Source organism: Chamaea fasciata, unplaced genomic scaffold (genome assembly GCF_029207755.1).
Source record: "Chamaea fasciata isolate MVZ Bird 193981 ecotype frontalis unplaced genomic scaffold, bChaFas1.0.hap1 SCAF_14, whole genome shotgun sequence".
Classification (NCBI taxonomy): domain Eukaryota; kingdom Metazoa; phylum Chordata; class Aves; order Passeriformes; family Sylviidae; genus Chamaea; species Chamaea fasciata.
In genome coordinates, this window is record NW_027094099.1 from 19563600 (window position 1) to 19583016 (window position 19417).

The window sequence follows — 19417 nt, forward strand, 5'->3', positions numbered from 1 at the left end:
AGCTCCCTGCTCCTGGTTTGAAAGGCACTGCCAGGTGGATCCAGAGGGATTTGTCCCTGCAGCCTCAGCCCAGGCCGGGTGTGCTGCTGGAGCTACCTGTGCCCGTTGGTTAGAACACGGGCTGGGCCGCGGTGGGGACAGGCTTTGTTGGATTTCTCCCGTGCCCCCCGGATCGCCGGAGCCGGCTGCATTCCCGGCCTCGCTGGGTGCTGGGGGAAGCGGCTGCTCGGATCTGTCGGCGTTGTCTGTGCTGCATCGCCATGGCAACGGGAACGGGCTCCGCACGAACGGCGCGGGGATGTCGGCACAGCGCTCCCGAAACAAACCCCGCCTGGTTTGTCACTGCCGCTGCTCCGAGCCCGAGCGGTGCTGCACGGCCCGGCTGCTGCAGGGGCAGCGGGGAGCCCACCCACCGCAGCTCCTGCTCGGAGAGACGCTCCAGCCCCTCAGCATCTTCACGGCCTCCTGGACCCTCACAGTAGCCCTCTGTCCTTCCTGAGCTGTGGAACCCAGAATGGAACACAACGCTCCAGATGTGGCTGCACACACGGGGTGAGGCAGAGGAATCACTGATGGAAGGAGGAAAAAAAGAGAAAACGTGGAATGCAAAGAAAAAGAAAAGGCAGAGAAGGAGGAACAGGGAGCAACCCACCTTCAGCAGAGGAGCACAAGAGGGATGGTCCTGTTGATGGGCAGGGAAGGGAAAAACAGCTGAAGCTGTGACTGCAGAATGGTTTCATCTCAAAATCTCAGAAGTAGCTCTTTATTTAGGGGTCTCCCCAGGCTGTGCCTTGTGCTGCTGCACTGCTTTGGAGAACATGGGGTTCAGCTGGAATGGGGACACAGGACTGAGCTGGAGTTCCACTTTTTAAATGCAGAAACCGGGGGGAATTTTTTTTTTTTTTTGCCATTGACACTTAAAGTAGTAATGAACTGTCTTAAAAACCCATAACATAATTGTACGAGCATTGAACTTTATTTAAGAGGTTCACTGAGCTGGCAAGGAGCAAGCCTGACCCATTACTTCAGCCCAGTACCAGAGCACAGGGATGAGTTCAATGCCTCTCATCAGGGCCTACAGCCTACAGGAGCCCTTGGGGGAACAGGGGGGACAATCCCCTTCATCCCACCACTGCAGAGCAATGGAATCATCTCCATCAGTTCTGAAAGTGCTTGAGCACAGAATATAGAAAAGGGTCTGACCCACAGACCTGATGGAGAAAACCAAACCGTGGGATGGGTGGGTGCTCAGGATCAAGGGATCCAACTGGAAATGGACTGGAGAGGCTGGAGCTGGGATAGACACTCTGGGAGAGCACACCAGCACCCACAGCGTGTTTACCTGCTGGTCTTTCCATGGAGGGGCTGTGTCTCTCACTGGCACACTTACCCTCTTTAACACAAAGATTTCCTACAAGCTGCAGATTATTTATATCATCCTTTAAATCGAGCTATTAGTTGCACAACTTTTTTGGGGATGTATCAAATTATTCAAGTCCTACTACAGACTTCCAGCTCTAGCTACGAGATGTGGTCACTGCAGAGGAGCTCAGTGGGATGTGGTGCTGGGTTGCAGTGAGGAAGGAGCAGTTATTCAACCATTCAGTCCCAGTGCCTCTGACATTCCATTCTCACTGCTGCACAAACCCCAGCACCCGGGAGCAGCAGTTCTGCCACACAGGTGGGACTGTAGAAAAGGAGTCCTTGGCTGTACGTGGCTTCCACAGTGGCTTTGTTACATCAGGTACAAACTGTACAAGTTCTCCAGGTTCCAAGTGTTCTAAGTGGCAGAAACACTTCAGCCTGTGTTTATAGACTTGGGTTTAAGTGTAGAGATTACAGGTAAGGACCAGGCTGAGTAACCAGCTGCATGTCACAGCAAAGATGTGGGTTTAATACAACCTGCAACAGTACAGATATGTACATATGTACAGAGTGGGTCCTCTGCTGCTGCTGAGCACTCGGCACTTGATCCTCAGCTTCCCTGGAAGCAGGAAACGCTGGAGTAAAGCAGGTCCAGTTCTGCAGCACCTCAGGCTCCTGGGCTGAGCTCTGGGGGGGGCCTACAGGACCCCCTCGCTGAGGCGGGACTTGCTGTAGTCCCCCAGGTCGTTCTGCAGGTCTCGCTCCTCGTCATCTGCAATGACAGATTGTAATTAGAGCACAGTTCAAATGCTCGGATCAGATCTGATGTGGTCTCACTGAAAACATACCCAAGTACAGTTCCCAGGACATGCTGCTGAAGGGCACAGCCCCGAGCTGGCCGGGCTGGTGACAGGATGTGTCCAGCCGGGCTGTCAGTGCTCCAGGGGGATCTCTGGCTGCAGGGCAGCCCCACCTCACACCCTGCCTGACTTCAGACACTGCAGCACTGGCACACCAGCTGCTGGCCTTTCAGACTGCCTATCAAGCTTTCAAACTCCCCCACCAAAACCCAGCTCCTGCTCAAAGTCCCATGCCCAGAGCTGACACCATAAGGCTTCACAGAGGGTGGGAACTTCAGGGACTAGCACAGGGAAGTCACTGGGACTCCTTCCATACCAAGGGCCTCCTACCCTCAGAAAGTGAAAAACCCTAAAACTTTCATTTGTTCCAACTACCGAGCTTTTCCTGCACCTCAGAGCTATTCCTTTAGATCAGGAAAGACTCTCGTTCGCAGCAAAGGAAACCCAAGTTGAGCTCCCCCATCTTCCACTGGCTGCTGAGCTGCCTGGAGCTCCCCACACCTTCACACCCCGCACCCCGGGAGGGAGCCAGGCAGGGGCCTGAGGGGCTGCTCCAGCAGCAAAAGGCTGGAGGTCACCTGCATGACACAGGTTTGTTCTGTAAGAAAGTGTCACCACAGCACCTGGACATCCTGGAGTTACTCCCCTGCCACCATCCAGCCACCACTAACAGACGTTTTAGAAGTTGCCACCTTCAAACACCCCCTTGCCCTTCAGCAGGTGTCAGAGGGAAGGAACCAGGCTGCTGCTGCCCTGCCCTGAGGAACATCCCCCAAACTGGGTACTTCCCCTGGATAATTTCAGTCGAAGCCCACACATTCCCAGAGAAAAGAGAAACCATGTGGAATCCAGTGGCTTTGTAGCACATGCCCCAGGCTTTGTTCAGGCTGACGCAGACCCGGGTGATGTTTTCCTGACAGTTTTTAGACAGAAATTCTCGTTCCTTTTTTCCCCTCCCTAAACAATTATAACCTCCCTCCCTTCAAGCCCCCTGTTCTGCCCCCTCCTGCCCTGCAGACAAATCAGTATAAAGCCTGAAGCAGTCACTTTTTCTGGAATACTGCCCCTGGAAGCTCCACTGGCCACACTCAAATCACAGCTCAAGCCAACACAACAAGTTAAGGAACAATAGAACAAAGCTTGGGAAATGTGGTCTGAGGTAGTAAGACACTCTGCTCAGACCATCTCTCAGGAAGAAGCTTCCAGAAGTCACCCTTTACCCTTAACTACCAGCTCTTAATCCAGTCTGTCTGCACAGAGACAAAAAGGGGCTCATCAGGACAAGGATCTTCCCCAAGTTCAAATTCCAAGGCACCAGAGCAGGGACCTTGCGGGGACCCCACCTGGAAGGGAAATGGTTTTATGGGGTCACTGTCAGCCAGAGCTCTGTTTTTACAACCACCACTCACATTTCAAGTCCCACAAGCCCAGTGTCTGGGGTTGAACGTTTTCCCATCACTCCGAGCTGTACCATGCCCACCCTTTCCCAAGGGGCTCGGGGGAATGAATGCCCAGGGGAATGCAGCCCTTCGGCCTGAGCCATCAGCTCCCCTGGGAAGGCCCCACAGCCAGGTACTCACACAACAGAGCAGCACAGAGCTCTGGCTCTGGCTGTGGGATGGGGCCAGGGCCAGGGCCCTGCATCCCTGCACCGAGTGGCAGCCACCTACAGCCTGGCTCTGCTGCCAGGGAACAAGGGACAGGACAAGAGGAACCGGCCTCCAGCTTTGCCAGGGGAGGGTCAGGTTGGAATCTGGGAACGTTTCTTCACAGCAAGGGCTGTCCAGAGCACACAGGCTGAGCGGGGCAGATGGCACCAGCCAGCACAGACTCACCACAGACACAACTTCCTGAAGGCCAGGTAAGGAACCACTGCAGTGAAGAGCTGGGCAGGACCCGCTGCCGACTTTGGGAAGTGGACTGAACCGTGAAACCCCCACCCACAGGACTGGCAGCGCCTGCAGGGCCCAGGGACACACAGGACAGCCTGCACTCCCTGCCCACATCAGCCCAGCACCCCCAGGGACAGCAAAGTGCCGTGGGAGGGACACCTGCTGCTGGGCCAGGCTGCTCTGCATGCCCCCGTGCCTTTGTGCAGCTGCCAGCCTGGATGAGCTCTGCCAGCCCAGGGACACACACACCCCCTGTGAGTTCTGAGCACCAGGGGCACAGGCCAGGCTGCAGCTGGAGCAGCAGGCACTGCAGCTCATTAGTAAGTTAGTTAATGGCCACAGGTTCTGGTCCATCCTATTCTTTCACTTGTGCACAAGTTTTAAACTGCCAGCCCAGCCCAGCCTGCTGACACTGCACTTAGCTGCACACTCACACAGTCAGCTGCTTTTTTACTGGCTTTGCCCATTCATTTTGCTTAGATGCCAATTAAATACGATGCCTGAAAAGCCTCCAGCTAAAAACTTACATAACTTATATCATGAGGGTCAAAATCAGGGGGCCTGAAGGATTTTTGTCCCATTTCCTATTTTTTCCCCCTCTTTATTTCACACTTCCATTTAACTGGGAATACTCTCTGTGTCTACCCAATATTCTGGCCCTACAGACATGCAGGCCTGTGACAAATATCCCCCAAGAGCTGGATGGAGAAGGCAGACAAAGCAGGCAGAGCAAGGGAGGCGATGCAGGAGGACATGCAGGACAGGGAATGGCCATGCACACACAGGTGTTAGGCAGCACTGGATCAGCAGCTCCCAGGTGGGTTAGCAGAACACCACAAGCCTGTTGAATCTGTGTATGATGCACAAAAGGGACACCTGGAGTCACCACCTGAGGCCTCCCTGCACACCAGCTCCAGGCAGGTGTGACAGGAGCAGGAGTTGAACCACTTCATTCCTCCATTTGACAATTTAGGAATGTCAAGGCCCAGAGCCCTCCCAGCCAGGGGCCAGAGCCAGGGGTTTGGGTAAAACCACGGCTGGAATTTAGAGTCTTGCTTTTCCTAGCACAACTACAGCAGCAAGGTGCCAAAACCCTCTCACTCAAGACTGTTGAGTTGGGACATCGCTGCTGTCCCACAGAGAGTGAGACCAAATTTCAGTCTTGTTTATTCTGTCTGAGATCAGTTTGTGATCATCTAAACCAGAGAGGCTTTACACAAATTCAACAAGTAACTCAGCATGGATTTATCACAGTGGGATGGAGGTAAGGCCCAAGCTCACCTTGGACGTCTTCTTCTCCACCATCACCATCCTCTTCCTCATTGTAAGCCAGCTCAGCCTGTTTGTCTGCCTCGTACTCACCCACGTTCCCATCATCCCCATTATAATCTGCCAGTTTAGAACCCTGCTGCGGGTCCACAGGGGATTCATTCTCATCAAAGAACCGGCCTGTGGAGTAGGAAAGGAGTGTCAGCAGCAGAGAGGAAAGAAACAGGGGGATCCTACAGGAGAGCAGGTCACAGGTGGAGGCAGTCGGGGTCTGTGGTAGATCCAGCTGGAGAGAAAGGGGGAGAAGGGACAGGGCAGGGGCTGAACAAGGCTCGTGGACACCTCTGTGCAGGTGACACCTGACTGTGCCACACTCCTCTCTCCACGGCAAGGGCTGCAGTGAGCCCCAGGCAGCCCCACCTTGGACTGCCCACAGGCACCCACACCAGATTTCTCGGAAAGCACGAGAGGAAGGGCCAGTATCCCCTTTCCCTGAGGCCTGGATCGTGCCCTGGTGCCTGCAGGGCGTGCCCTGCTGCCACGGGCCTGCCCTCGCCTCGGCATGGAAACTCCTCCAGCTGCCCTCACACTCTGCTGTCCTAGGAAGATTTAACACTGGTCAGCACGTCCCAAATCCAGTATTTTCATCTCCCAACAAAAAATTAAGAATGGTTTCAGATCCTGAAACGACGCCACAAGAAAAAGGGGAATTGTCTGGAAATACGGGATGAGCAGACAACCACCCAGGGCCACGGGGAGAGATTACTGGTGTGATGTCAGCTCAGAGCTGGTGTTTAATGGGATACAGGGAGATCTCTGCCAGCCCAGGGCTTGAGGGAAGCAGCTCTGAGTCTGCAGAGGTCACTGGCCTGGAAGATTGTGTATAAATGGAAAAAAAAAATGGGATTAAAGTGTGATACAACTCTTACACACTGGGCACCGAGGCTGCCAGGGCAGGTGGCGATTCCCAGTGCAAGCAACTAATGGAGAAGTAAAACTGGAGAATGATTTCAACACCAGGATTAAAAATGGACAGAGGTAAAAGTGAAATTGTTCCCCAAAACAATGTGTATACGAAAACCAGGACAGCAGCAGTACAGCAGACAGAAGCAGTACTGCTTCTCTGTGTGGGGGAAAAGCAGCAGAATCACACCTAGCACAGCTCAATTATACAGGAGCACCAGTTTCAGGTATTTTCCTTAAAAAGGCAAGAAAAAACCCTTGATCTCTTCAGAAATCCAAAGTTCCATACCTTATCCATTGCCTGTTCATGTCTAATTGAGTGACCCTGTTGGTATTTTTGACCCTGCATTATATCCAAATCCCAGGTAGGACAGTGGGATTTGCACATGTTAAACCCAAACTGAGCCGTGGAAGGCAAGGGCACGTACCCAACTCCCAGCAAAACCAGCCCGTGGGCAGCCAGAGATACTGTGACAAACCAGCACTGAACGAATTGAGGCTGACAGAAGGAAAGGTTAAAGCTGATGAAGAGATCCCAGGAAATGCAGCAGGACCACAAAGGCTGCAGACCGAGCTCAGGGAGCACAGTCAGTCTGGGGACCCACCCAGTGCCACCCTGCCAGGGCAGGGACACTCCCACTGTCCCCAGGCTGCTCCAAACCCCAGTGTCCAGCCTGGCCTGGGGCACTGCCAGGGATCCAGGGGCAGCCACAGCTGCTCTGGGCACCTGTGTCAGGGCCTGCCCACCCTGCCAGGGAACAACATCCCATCCAGCCCTGCTCTCTGCCAGTGGGAGCCATTCCCTGTGTCCTGTCCCCTCCAGCTCTTGTCCCAGGTCCCTCTCCAGCTCTCCGGGAGCCCCTTTAGGCACCCTAAAGTCTCCCCAGACTCTTCTCTCCTCCAGGCTGAACAGTCCCACTCTGCACCCTCTGCTTCAAAGCTCTGCCACCAGCACCCAGCCGGGCACCTGCCCACGGTGGGAGCTGCAGAGCTGGGCCAGAGCTAGGCCAGAGCTGGGACAGAGCCTGGCCGGAGCTGGGCCGGAGCTGTCTGTGCTAGAGCTGGGCCAGAGCTGAGCCAGAGCCGGGCCAGAGCTGAGCCAGAGCCGGGCCAGAGCTGTCTGTGCTAGACCTGGGCCAGAGCTGAGCCAGAGCCTGGCCAGAGCTGAGCCAGAGCCGGGCCAGAGCTGTCTGTGCTAGAGCTGAGCCAGAGCTGGGCCAGAGCCTGGCCAGAGCCTGGCCAGAGCAGGGCCGCGGCTGGGCCAGAGCTGAGCCAGAGCCTGGCCAGAGCAGGGCCGCGGCTGGGCCAGAGCTGAGCCAGAGCTAGGCCAGAGCTGAGCAAGAGCCGTCTGTGCCAGAGCTGGGCCAGAGCTGAGCCAGAGCCTGGCCAGAGCAGGGCCGGAGCCGGGCCCCTCCACACCAGGGGGGAGTTTGCACCGATGAACCCTCTGAACAGCCACTGACCATCAGGACAGAACCTTACACAAACCTGGATTAGAAAATTCCTTTTGTGACAATGTCTCCCCCCACTGCACCATTAAAACCTACAATCAGAGTTACTCCAAATATGAAGGAACAAAGAGAAGAGACAAACTGGGGACAATTCCTGACTCTCAGGTCCCCCCTCAGAGCCTACAATGGAAATAATTTCTTCCCAGCTCCTGCCCACACAACTATCCCCCATCATTTAATCTGTGACCAGGGCAGAGAGACAATCCATTCACCACCCCAACAACTGAAATAAGCTTTCTCACTCCAGAAGTTTCTTCCAGAAGCTGCTTTGATAAAATCACGAGCCTTGCACACCTCAGGATACACAGAGTGGAAGCCAGGCCTGCCCACGTTCTGTGACAATTTGTAAGACACTTGTCCCCGCTCCATCACAAAGTTCCACAAGTGATATTAAAACAACCAGAGTTTTCTCAGTTTTGTCTGAATTCTTACAGTATTGTCCAAAGAGTGTATTGAAGTCAAGTAATAAAGTGAGAAACTCAGCATCCTGCATGTACCAAAGTTCTGACTTAACCAATTTAACTGTGCAGTAATTTCCAAAAATATCTTAAATTCTGACGAGGAAATAATTTTTTAAAATAACTGAATGTACATGTGAAAAGTAACACATTAAAGCCTATCTTTTAGCCAGGAACACATTATATTCTTTCTCAGGCTCCCTCTCCAAAGGTACCTATTTTGCAGAGAGGCACTTACACAGATAAAAACTGAAGGGATTTTTTTAATATATTGAAGTGTGTGATATTGGCCAACTTACTTTGCTTAATCTTCTGCAAGTCACTAACTCGGCTCTTTGGGATTTTTATCTGCTCTGGCTCAAGTTTTTGGTCTTTCTGGTTTTCCACGTTTTCTTCAAAGTTCAAGTGCTGGAGAGGATTTGGAGGGATCTGCTTGGCAACATCAGCGTTTCCATCACTGTCACTGGGCAAACCTACAAGGTTAAAACGGGAATTACACTCAGAATTTTAGCAGGACAGGCCTGGAACAAGTCACCTGCAGGGCAGGCACAACCTGATATCCTCTGATAAAGTGACTTCATCCACAAGCACAGAGTTTATTTCCTTTGGCTTTGCCTCTCTTCTAACTGCAATTCCTCCAAACCCTCCCACTGCAGGACTTTGATTTCTCACATCCTAAACCTTCCCCATGGCACCCTCAAATGAGCTGTTCCCAGGGACAGGAGGACTCTGAGCAGGGACAGGATGGTTGATTTATCTGACTGTGGCTACCGAGAGATCAACAGCCAACCCCTGAGGGGCTGGTGCAGCCCTAATTAGTACCCTAAGGAGGAACACTCATTTCAATTACTCTGTCCACTGGAGGAATCTTGAAGCACTTATCTCTAAAATTTCTAACTCACATTTAGCTGTGATTGGCCAAAAGGCTCAGAAATTATTGGTGTGGAGGGTACAAGAAGAGATCATTCAACAGCAGCCCAAGTGCCTCAGCCAGGTAAAAACACAGCCTTGGACCCTTCAGGAATTTATCTTGGTTTTCTTCTTGTGACCAAAATATTGCCTCGTCACCTGATAACAGGAATGTTACCTGGTGCCAGGTTGGGAGCATGGGGCTGCTCAGTTGGAAGATGACCTTCACTTTTAGGAGCTGAAATATGTGGCTTCCTTAAAGCTAAAACAGAACACAGGGACAAAAGCATTAACATGAAACAAACACACTGTTTAGCTGGTCTTGCTCTAACAATCCTGTAAACTCCTATTTTTTAATCATTTCCTTAGCAAAAACATAAAAGGTGAGATTTCAGGAGAGGCATTACCTAAAACATTCCATTTTGAGAATTCCAACCTCTAAGGCACAGTAGAAATGATCTGATTTTACACCCCACTAGAATTTTATTGCCACAGAGAGATTTTAAAAGCCTGCACTCACTGTGAACCACATGGTGTTCACACACAACATCTACATCACCAAGACCCAAATGTGAAAGAATGAAGAGTGTTTCTCCTAACCAGTGGGAGTATCTTCAGCTTTAGCAGGGTCATTATCTTCTATTTCAGGCATGCCTGCATCTCCTCCTGGTTTGATTTTCTCTGCAAGACAAGAAAAGGATATTCTGCCTTACTAACCCTTCAGTCTGAACTGTGAACTTCCCTCTTGTGGAAGGCTCTGATTTAGAACAATCACTGCAGCTAATGAGTGTATCTGAGCCAAACAATTCCTTCTTCTCCTTCAGGGAAATGCACAGTCTGGAGGCTGGCAAAGGATGCAACACAACGGGCCCATTCTCTATCACAAATGCCCAAAAAAGGAAATACCTTTGCCATTTGCAGCATGTTCTGAAGGCTCCTCATTCTTCCCTGTGTCTTTATCTTCCACCTCTGCAACAGCCTCAGGTACTGCCTGCTGACCGTTGCTGGGGCTCACTGCAGTGTCCTTACTAGACTGAATTTTTTGTGTGGCCTGTTGGAACAAATAAGGAGACAGCATTAAACACTTCCCTGGAAATTACAAAATAAACATCCTCAAATTCAAGGGTTACTTTGGGTCAGCAAAACTGCATTTATGAATTCAGTGATCACCAAGGCAAAGAGCAGAGCCCTCTGCACAAAGCTGGACCCTGGGGATCTGGGAACACAACTGGACAGGAAATGTCCAACACAGCAGAGCTGCAGGACATTTCTACTGCCACACACAGGTGTTAAGCACAACAGAAGCAGGTTAAGGTAACATCAGCCTTAAGCCTCAGGTCAGAGCCTTGAAACAATTCTAGACTGTAAGGGAAGACATGACAAACTTGCTCTCAGTCTGTCTTATTATTTGAGATGTTTATAGATGAAGTAAGGAAACAGGATTTTAAGCATCTGTTTGCAGGAAAGAGGCCCAAATTCTACTGGCAGCCTGTTTGATGTAATCACACCCTTGATACCACCCGAGCACCATCACAATTTGCAGCACATTAGCACCTCGAGGCCTGGGCAGAGCTCAGCGCCCTCTGCAATAACCCGGGTGAGGCTGTGAGGACGCACATCCCACCCCGGAGGGCTGAACAGTGATACCCACGCTACAGGCAACAACTGAAATCCCCAGCAATGACACCATGGAGGAAGGCTGGAGCAGAGCAGAGAATGTGGCCACAGCTTCCAGCTCAGGGCACTGGGTGAGACAGCAGGCAGATTTCTGACACTAACACCCACTCAGGGCTGCTCAGGGGGACATTGAACACAGGGAAGAAGTGTCCCAGGCCTGCACATCTCTGAGGCAAACAGCAGGCTTTGGGCCCTTCCCATGCAACACAACCTTCCTTGGCATTACCTTTTGTTCCCGTGCAAGTTGGTCCATTAATTTCTTGATGGTCTCTTCATGCTGCAGTCTCATCTCCTTGATCTGCTGCCCACACTGCAGGCTTGAGGAGAAACACACCATTAGTTACACTTCATTTGCTGGATCTGCTCTCCCACAAGTAAAATGAGGGAAAAATACGAAGTGGCACAAAAAGCCAAACCAGAGATACAACTGGAATAGTGTGTCCAAGAAGCCTGGTGTGTGGAGTGGGAATGGACTGAACACAGTAAGAAAGCAGGGCTGGAAGAAAATAGGCAGTGAGCTGAAAAACCAGTGAAATAAAGAGAATGCCCTTGAATATACTTCCTCCAGAAGCTGGAATGCAGCCAAAAGGTCAAGCTCCACAGTTAATGTGTCTGCAAATATTAATTCCACTGGGAAAGCAACGTGTCTCTCCTGGCTGTCAACAGAGAAGGGGCACCAGTGGCACTATCAGTTACAGCTCCCAGCTCAAATAACACCATCTGAATACACAGCCAGGTGCCCCAACTTCCCCAGCAAGGCACGACATCAGCCCAATCACCAAAACTCCCGTGTCCCACTAGCGTCCAGCACGGCACAGGAACACTTCATGTGTGTAAAAGTTTCAAACACTTTCTCAAGAGTTAGGTCTTCCTCACTTCTCAAAGCTGCAGGAATATTTGTTCTCCCTGTTGCTCTATCATCAACTTGAAGGGCTAAAGTCAACTTGAAATTTCAATCTACACAAGGTGCTTTCAGCTTCAGCTGAAACAAATGAAACCACACTGCTAGAAAGGCAGCAATTAACAATGTTGGTGACAAAGTGCTGTGTCCTTAACACTCCCTCACGTGTTACTGAACTACATCTCCATGTTATAAAAAATACATTGAGTTAAAAATGCAGAACAATTCCACTAAGACAAAGTTTTCCTTAGCTCCTATCTCAGGTTGGGGGAAGGACTACACCACCACCACAAAGAACCCGAAAGTCAAACACTCAGCTCAGGTGCATTGCCAAGGCAGCACACTCATGTTTGAGGATCAGCAGACACGAGATTAATTAGCACTTCTCAGTAAACACAAGTCCCCCTCACACACATCAACCTGCAGCTCCCACCCCTCCTGGGGACACACCTGTCATATTCCAGCCTCCTGGTCAGGTAGGTGTTGTTCTTCTTGTACTCGTGCAGCTGATCCTCCTGGCGGATGAACTCCTGCCGTAACTCCGCCAGTTGCTCTGGGCCAAAAAGCAAAACCAACATGAACACAGAGAGAGAAGAAAAAACGCCCTGTGCCAGATACAATTTCCAATATTGCTAAGTAAGTAAGAAATTGCTCAAGCTTCATGTCTAGACACACTTTAAAGATTCTTAAAGCAGTTTGAAGAAGATGCCACTTTACTCATGTTTGCCAGATGGCAGCATGAACAAGAGACAAATTCTTCTGATACTATGCCAACCTCCCTAAATGTTTCTGCACCTTTGCGTTCAGGAACCTTGCACAATGCTATTTCACTTATCTGTTGGAAATCCCCGTAATTTCCTGAATGGTTCTGTCCCTGTGAGTAACACAGAAGTGCTGCCAGGTTACTCCAGGCAGGATGCCCCAACACTGTCTGTCTGCAGTGAGTGTACAAAAGGAGGCACCTTCCCACTGTCCATAAAGCCAACATGGATTTCCTGCCTTCACAGCTGCTCTAGAGGCTCTCTCTGCTCCTCATGCAACGAATAATGAAGCTCCTTCTATTTCAAGGTGCAGCTACACGGCTACAGGCAGAACCCATGTGTGCTGTGTGCAGGCATGTTTACACCTGATCACGCTCAGGCTCACTCTGAAGTACTCTGGATACAGCACAGGCATTATAATCATGTCTGTACAGAGCTCCAGAGATGTGCCCTGGACCTTTTCTAACCCACCACAGTGTTTCTGATCAGACTCTACGGAACTGTGTATCTGGCCATGAAAATGACTCTACTGTCCTGGAGCTCAGCAGTGCCAGAACACACATCCTCTCTGCAGCTAAGCGAGAGCCAACTCTGCACTTACCCACCCCAGCTAACAAACACAATGAGACGTCACCTTATGAGATGCCCCAGCAACACTGGACCCTTCAGTTAACCTGCATTCTGCAGCACCTGAGCAGTTAAAGTGCACAACTTGAGCCAGCCAAACGAGTTTGGCCACGAATCGCTCACCCTTCAGCCGATGTATGTCTGCCATCTGATACGAGATGTTGCTCTGCAGCTTCATCTGGAAGGAAGAAAAGGCTGGATAAATACAGGGGGACCAGCAGCTTGGGGAGGGTTTGGGCTGTGAAGACTCAGGTGTGTCAGTTTGCTTGGTAAAGCCAACCTATGGACAGGATTATGGGAGTGACGTGCACAAATTTCCTGTAAATCTAAGAAATGCGTATTTAGTGATTGTAAGTGACATCACCAAACCAAACACTGTGTTCAGGCTTTGCTAACAAAGGCTTAAATTTTAAAGCCAGAACATATCTATATCAAAAAAAAATAGATTGTCTGGACTAAAATAAACATGCTGCATCCTGATACTGCAAGAGGGACAGTAAACAGCCAATGTCAAAGCACAGGTGGATAAAAATAATCACAGTATCAACAGCAAGGTATATGATGTAATAGAATTGTCATATTTAAATAGATCTTTTAGGTGTTGCTATATCTAACAACCTAATACACATTTTATTTTGAGAGGGAATCTCACACCAGTAAACTACAACAGCTTTTAATCTGGCATTTTTAGTAAGGAAAAAATAATTACAATAAGTAAGAAACGCACATACACAAAGTCCTGAAGTAAAGATGCTTTGTTTTGTCACTACATAAAGACAAAAACCAGCAAGAACAAAGAGAAAAAATTCATGCCTGGAATATTCAAAGAAAGGGGGTAAAAATCCCTGCCTGCCCTCAGGCACCTTGGGCGCTGTGGCTGTTTTAGTTGCAGTTTCAGGGTGGTACAAAGGGTAACTGCAGGAAGGTGCTGGGCAGGGCTGTCACGGTGTGACAAGGTCAGCATCACCTCTGGGGACAGCACACTGCAGAGCCAGCACAGCCAAGACAGGCTGGGACACACACCTGGACACAGGGGCTGTTCCAGTTCCCCCACAGCCCCCCAAGTGTCTGTGTCTGTCGCCTCCATTTCCTGTCAAAAAACCCCAGAACACATCTTCCCTGCCTTCAGGACTTCCTCCCTGCACCTGTGCCTCCCCTTTTATCAAATCATTCATTCTTTAAATGCATTTCCCATTGTGGTTTTGCTGTTACAGGAGGCACTCTGCTCCATCTGCCCCGTGCGGGTACGATCAGACATTCCTGCCTTGGGACTGCAGCCATGCAGGAACTGCGGGGATGGTGCATTTCTGCAGCACACAGGGCATGCATCTGACAGCTCTGGGCACACAGCAGAGGTTCTGTGCCAGCCTGCAGGATCCTGGCTGTCCTGCCAGCAGGGCACTGCAGGATCCCAGCTCACCCCTGGAGTGTAGGGAGATCCTGACCCATCATGCCCAAAACAAAAGCCAAGAGGCTTCCAGGGCTGGAGAGGCACCACCATGGCTCCCACCTATGACAGGACACAGTGCTGCTTCACAAGGCTTGTCCCAAAAAAAGAAAGCAAGCAGAACTGGAAAATTAGGGACAGAGCAGAAAAAACAGTAAAATAAACAAAATGGCCTTGAACATATTTCCTCCAAACTCTGGAACATAACTGAAAAGTCCAGCTCCACAGTTAATCTGTCAGCATTTATTAATTCCACCAGGAAGGTGATCTTGAGGTAACCTGAGCCCTCTGAGCACAGGGCTCTGCAAGAGGGACAAAATTACTCCCCACAGGGACACTCAGGGAACCTCCTGGCACATCAGGGCCACGTTTGCCCAGCTCTGCCCACCGAGGCACTCAAGGCCCCCTGACAGGATGCACAAAGCAACACCCCACCAGTGCTGGCCTGGGTAGGACCTGCAGAGCTTCACTTCAAAGGCACAACTGGCCCTGCAGTGGGGACACGCAGGGATGGGGACACGCAGGGATGGGGACATGCAGGGAAGCAGAAGACACAAGTCAACACCAAGCTTCTCCATCCAGTGGGCTGGAGAGGGGAGCAGGAGCACCCAGTGATTTGTTGTGTTCATGAACAAGTATCTCCCCTTCTCCTGCAAAACTACAGGCAATAATCACATTTTCCTGTCTCCCACGCTAATGCAGTTGTTTCCCAGAACCCAACAAATCTATGAACAAAGGAGATCCTGGGAAGCAGCAGGGTCTGTTTTCAGACCCTCATCTATGAGAATTCCTCACACACGGACCATTCCCACTGGCTCCTGCTCATCCCAGAACCATGTGCCTGCCTGGGGGAGGGCTGCTGTCCGTGAGCAGGAGCTGCTGGGAATCTGCAGCACTTCTATCACAGTCTTTCCTTTTGGTGATTCTGAGTTTCAGAGAGAAGTGACAGAATTTACATCCAAACCAGCTCAGCTGACAGCAAATGTCCCTCATCTGAAGGACAGAAAAGGAGGAAGCTTTTTTATGATTCATGGGATCTGTTCCACCTACATATGCAAAGCCCACAATCCATGAGCCATGGCATAGCTCCAGCTCTCCCTGGGCCCTGTCCTCCTTGGGTCTGGACCTCTTTGTATTGCTGAGCTCTCAGGGGCTCCTCAGCACCTTTCCAAGCACTTGGCATGGAGAAAACAAACCCTCTGTAGCCCAATGAGCCTTGCACAGGAAAAAAACACCAGAAATCCTGTGCATGGTCATGTGGCAACCCTCCAGTGCTGTCTGAGTTGTGAATCCTGCCATGTAACAGCTCCACGCTGCTGCTGTCACACCACAGCTTTGCAAACTGGGGAGTTACCAAGTTTTGGCAACAAAGAGCAGAGCCAGCTGCTGCTGCTGGGGATGTTTGACTAAGCAGCTTCATCCCAGGCGTTTCTGGGCAGCAGGGAAGGGCAGGGCAGCGTTCCACAGCCGGCATGGCCAGCAGCAGGTATGGACTGGGCTCCTGGCACCTGGAACTGCTCCATCACAGGCTCCTGCCAGTCACACAATTCCCTGAGCTCATCACAAACCACAGAGCCGTGGAAAAACCCCCAAACCCAACAGCATGCTGCAAAAACCCAGGGAATACTCAGGAAGCTGATGCTGTATGTGCAGGCAGCACCTGCCCAAATTCCAGGGTAGGCATTACCCCGCTTGCCTCTCACGGGGCGCCTCCAAAGAGAACTCCTGGTTTGTTCCAAGGTCCCACAGACCCGCAGGAGCTCACTGCAGGAGAGGAGAATTCCCGAGAATCCATGCCTTTTCTGTTTCCTTTTAAACACAAGGCGCTGGGGCACACTCCCATGTTTGCTCCCAAGAGCAAACAACAGCCTGGGGCAGCGTGCCGGGCTCGTCCCGCAATCAGGGGACAGAGGGCAGAGCCGAGGGTGTGGCCTTGACCCCAGAAACCCCTGAGCCACGAGGAAGCTGCTGGAGAAACCGGAGTTGCCTCAGCACCGGGAAAGGCCCTTGATTAACGTGACCACGAGGCAAAGAACCTCAGCTGAGGACAAAGGAGCACAAAGCACAACTGACACTGAGAATCTTCAAATGACTTTTCCTTAAAATGAGCCTGAATTTGCTGTGATCGCTTGACACCGATGTTGGGGTTTTATTTCAGCTCCTGCATTTCACAGATTGACTAAGATCACAGGTAATGAGCAGCTTGGTCACACAGACTTGGCAAATTCTATTTTGAGAGGAAAAAAAATTATCATTCAACCCTTTTTTGGTCAGACACTTTCTATCTACTACAGTTTCTTTTTGACAGACTTTGATTCTCTAAAAACAAAGCTTTATCCTCTACTCTCAGAGAAGTAATAGCCCTTAAATAAAGTCACTTAAAGGGTTCTGGAAAAAAACCAACAACATTGTTGTCACTGAGAAAAGACAGCGGCTTACATGGGAAGAAAGAAGGCCAGCAACTGGTTTTTGATAAAATCCTGCTCTGCTGGCCTCTTAGGGCACTCTGAACATTTGAACACAGAAGAGAGGATGTTCAAAAGCCACAAGCTCACACGGCCTCAACAGGGACCTTCTGGTGCCACATCCAGCCTGGACACCTCCAGGGACCAGGGACGGGGACTCCACCCCTGCCCAGGGCAGTCCCCGTGCCCGACCATCCCTTCCAGGAAAAAAATCCTTCCTGAGCTGTGCCTGAGAGCTCCCCTGAGTCCTGCCAGGGCAGTTTTACACCCACAGGCAGAGACACTAACACACCAAACAAGCTGAGTGCCCTTCTGCAGACAGAAGGGGAAGTATCTTGGCCAAACCCCAACTGCTTTAGAATCACTGAATCACTGAGGCTGGAAAACACCTTTAAGATCATGGAGTCCATGTCACATCCAATTGGAATGTCTACTGCTATCTGAGGAAAGATAAAAATTCAAAATCTGTTTGCTGAACACAAAGGGCTTAATTTTAATGGTTCAGTAGGAAACATTAGAACAAACTTAATCAGTTCGAGGGAGTCTTCCTCTGGAATGTAAAATGTCCATATTCACCTTTTCCTGAGACAACTCAATGCATTTTCTGAGGCTGCTCATCCACTGTGCAGTAAGAAAGGGCCAGAAAAACAAAAGTAGCCAGCAACAACCCTGGAGAGTGTGACGTTTCCATAAATCCCACTGTGAGAACAGTGCTCAGTGAGCAGAGTTTGACCTGCATGCAAATACAGCCCACACGTGCCCTGAGCAGGACCCGTGTGCTGAGCCCCGTGAACTTCCCCGTTCAGGACGGTTACGAAAGCAGAACAGTGAAAGTTGAGGCATTCACTCATCCTGCACCACAAAAGAAATCCCCAGGCCACCCCCACTGAAAGGGCCAGCTGAATTTTCAATGAGCTTGGCTTCTCCAAGCCAAGGAAAATGACACGTTAGTCAGCAGCAGGGTTGTTTGGGGGTTTTTTTTCCCTCAAGTACACGCTGGCAGCATAAAAATCAGAGTGTGCTGTAGCAGGCATTCCAAGAGGCAAGCTCAGGGTGCTGCTGAACACCACACTGGTTTCATTTCCCTTGAAACTGTTGTTTGACGGCTGCGTCTGGTTTCCTGAATGATCACAACAGATCAAACATTCTCAGTAGAGACAGAAAGCTAAAAAACAACAAGTGAATTTGAAACAGCCGTCTGGAAACGAGCGATCTCTCGGGATTTTCATTGTTCACACACACACACACGCTGGACATCTTCAGCTCTTTCTGGGAACGTTTTCAGAAAAAGGAGAGCGCTGCAGCAGTCCCAGCAGCACCAAAGCTGAGCCTCGGGGCCTTGATTCACTCCCGGGCTGCAGAGGCTGCGGGGACACCTCGGGAGGGCGAGGACTGAGTGTGCCCCGGGCTGAGCCAGGGCCCCCCGCCGCTCCTGCCCTTACCTTGCCGTCCTCGCACCTCTTCACCTGGCCGTCCCTGGCCTGCAGCTGGCTGCTCAGCTGGCTGTAGTCCGCCTCCTTCTGCTCCAGCTGCTTCCTGTGCGAGTCCACCTTGCCCAGCAGGTCCGAGTTCCGCCGCTCCAGGCGGCCCCGCGCCACCTCGGTGCGCTGGGCCTGGCTCTGCAGCTCGGCCAGCTCCTCCCGCAGCAGCGCCTGGCGGGACGCGGCGTTCCAGCAGTGGAAGGCGAGCACGGCGATCACCGCCAGCAGCGCCACCAGCACCAGCGAGGGCAGGCGGCCGCCCCGGCGGTTGGCCCCGAACCCCACCATGGGGGAGGCCGAGGGGCGTCAGGCGGGGCGGGGAAGGCGCTCAGGGCGGCCCTGAGGGTGCGGCGGGATGTGAGGGGAAGGGGATGTCCTGAGGGGGGGAAAAGGGAATGACCGGCGGGGAACTGGGGGGTACGGGGGGAGGAAGGGGGGGCTGAGAGAAGGGAAGAGAAGAGGCCCTGAGGGCAGCGGGCTAAGGGAGTTGGGAGAGAACGGCGGGAGGGAAGAGCCCGAGGGGAGCGGGCGGTGGCCGGCAGGGCTGTGCCGGTGCCGGTGCCGGTGCCGGTGCCAGCCGAGCCGCCGCCGCCGCCGCCGCCGGGCCCTGAGGGACCGACCGGCCGAGCCGCCACCGCGGCGCCCCGCCCGCCGCCCGCCCCCCGCGCCTCTCGCGAGAGGAGCCCGCGCAGCGCTCGCGAGAGCCGGGGCCGCCTGCCCTCAGGGCTGGGCCGGGAGCGCGCCCGTGGGAGGGGAGCGCGCCCGTGGGAGGGGAGCCCTGCGGAGTCTCCATAAAGGACGTTAAAAACCCGCCGCTGGCTCACCGGGCCG

General features: G+C 51.8%; 1 protein-coding gene across 2 annotated transcripts; it reads right to left on the minus strand.

Annotated features, from left to right (window-relative positions):
• Positions 1-954: 954 nt before the first annotated feature.
• Positions 955-19165, minus strand: GOLM2 (golgi membrane protein 2). 2 transcript variants are annotated; one of them, XM_066196085.1, is made up of 10 exons: positions 18548-19164; positions 13317-13371; positions 12256-12358; positions 11131-11221; positions 10134-10278; positions 9828-9908; positions 9406-9489; positions 8618-8791; positions 5399-5566; positions 955-2137 (listed from the first exon to the last, which is right to left on the minus strand). In XM_066196085.1, exons 1-10 carry the CDS (start codon positions 18872-18874, stop codon positions 2064-2066), a joined length of 1302 nt encoding a protein of 433 aa, XP_066052182.1. In that variant the 5' UTR covers positions 18875-19164; the 3' UTR covers positions 955-2063. The 2 variants fall into 2 exon arrangements, with proteins under 2 accessions (XP_066052182.1, XP_066052183.1); XM_066196086.1 differs by lacking the exon at positions 5399-5566 and having other exon boundaries at positions 18548-19165.
• Between the last annotated feature and the right edge of the window lie 252 nt (positions 19166-19417).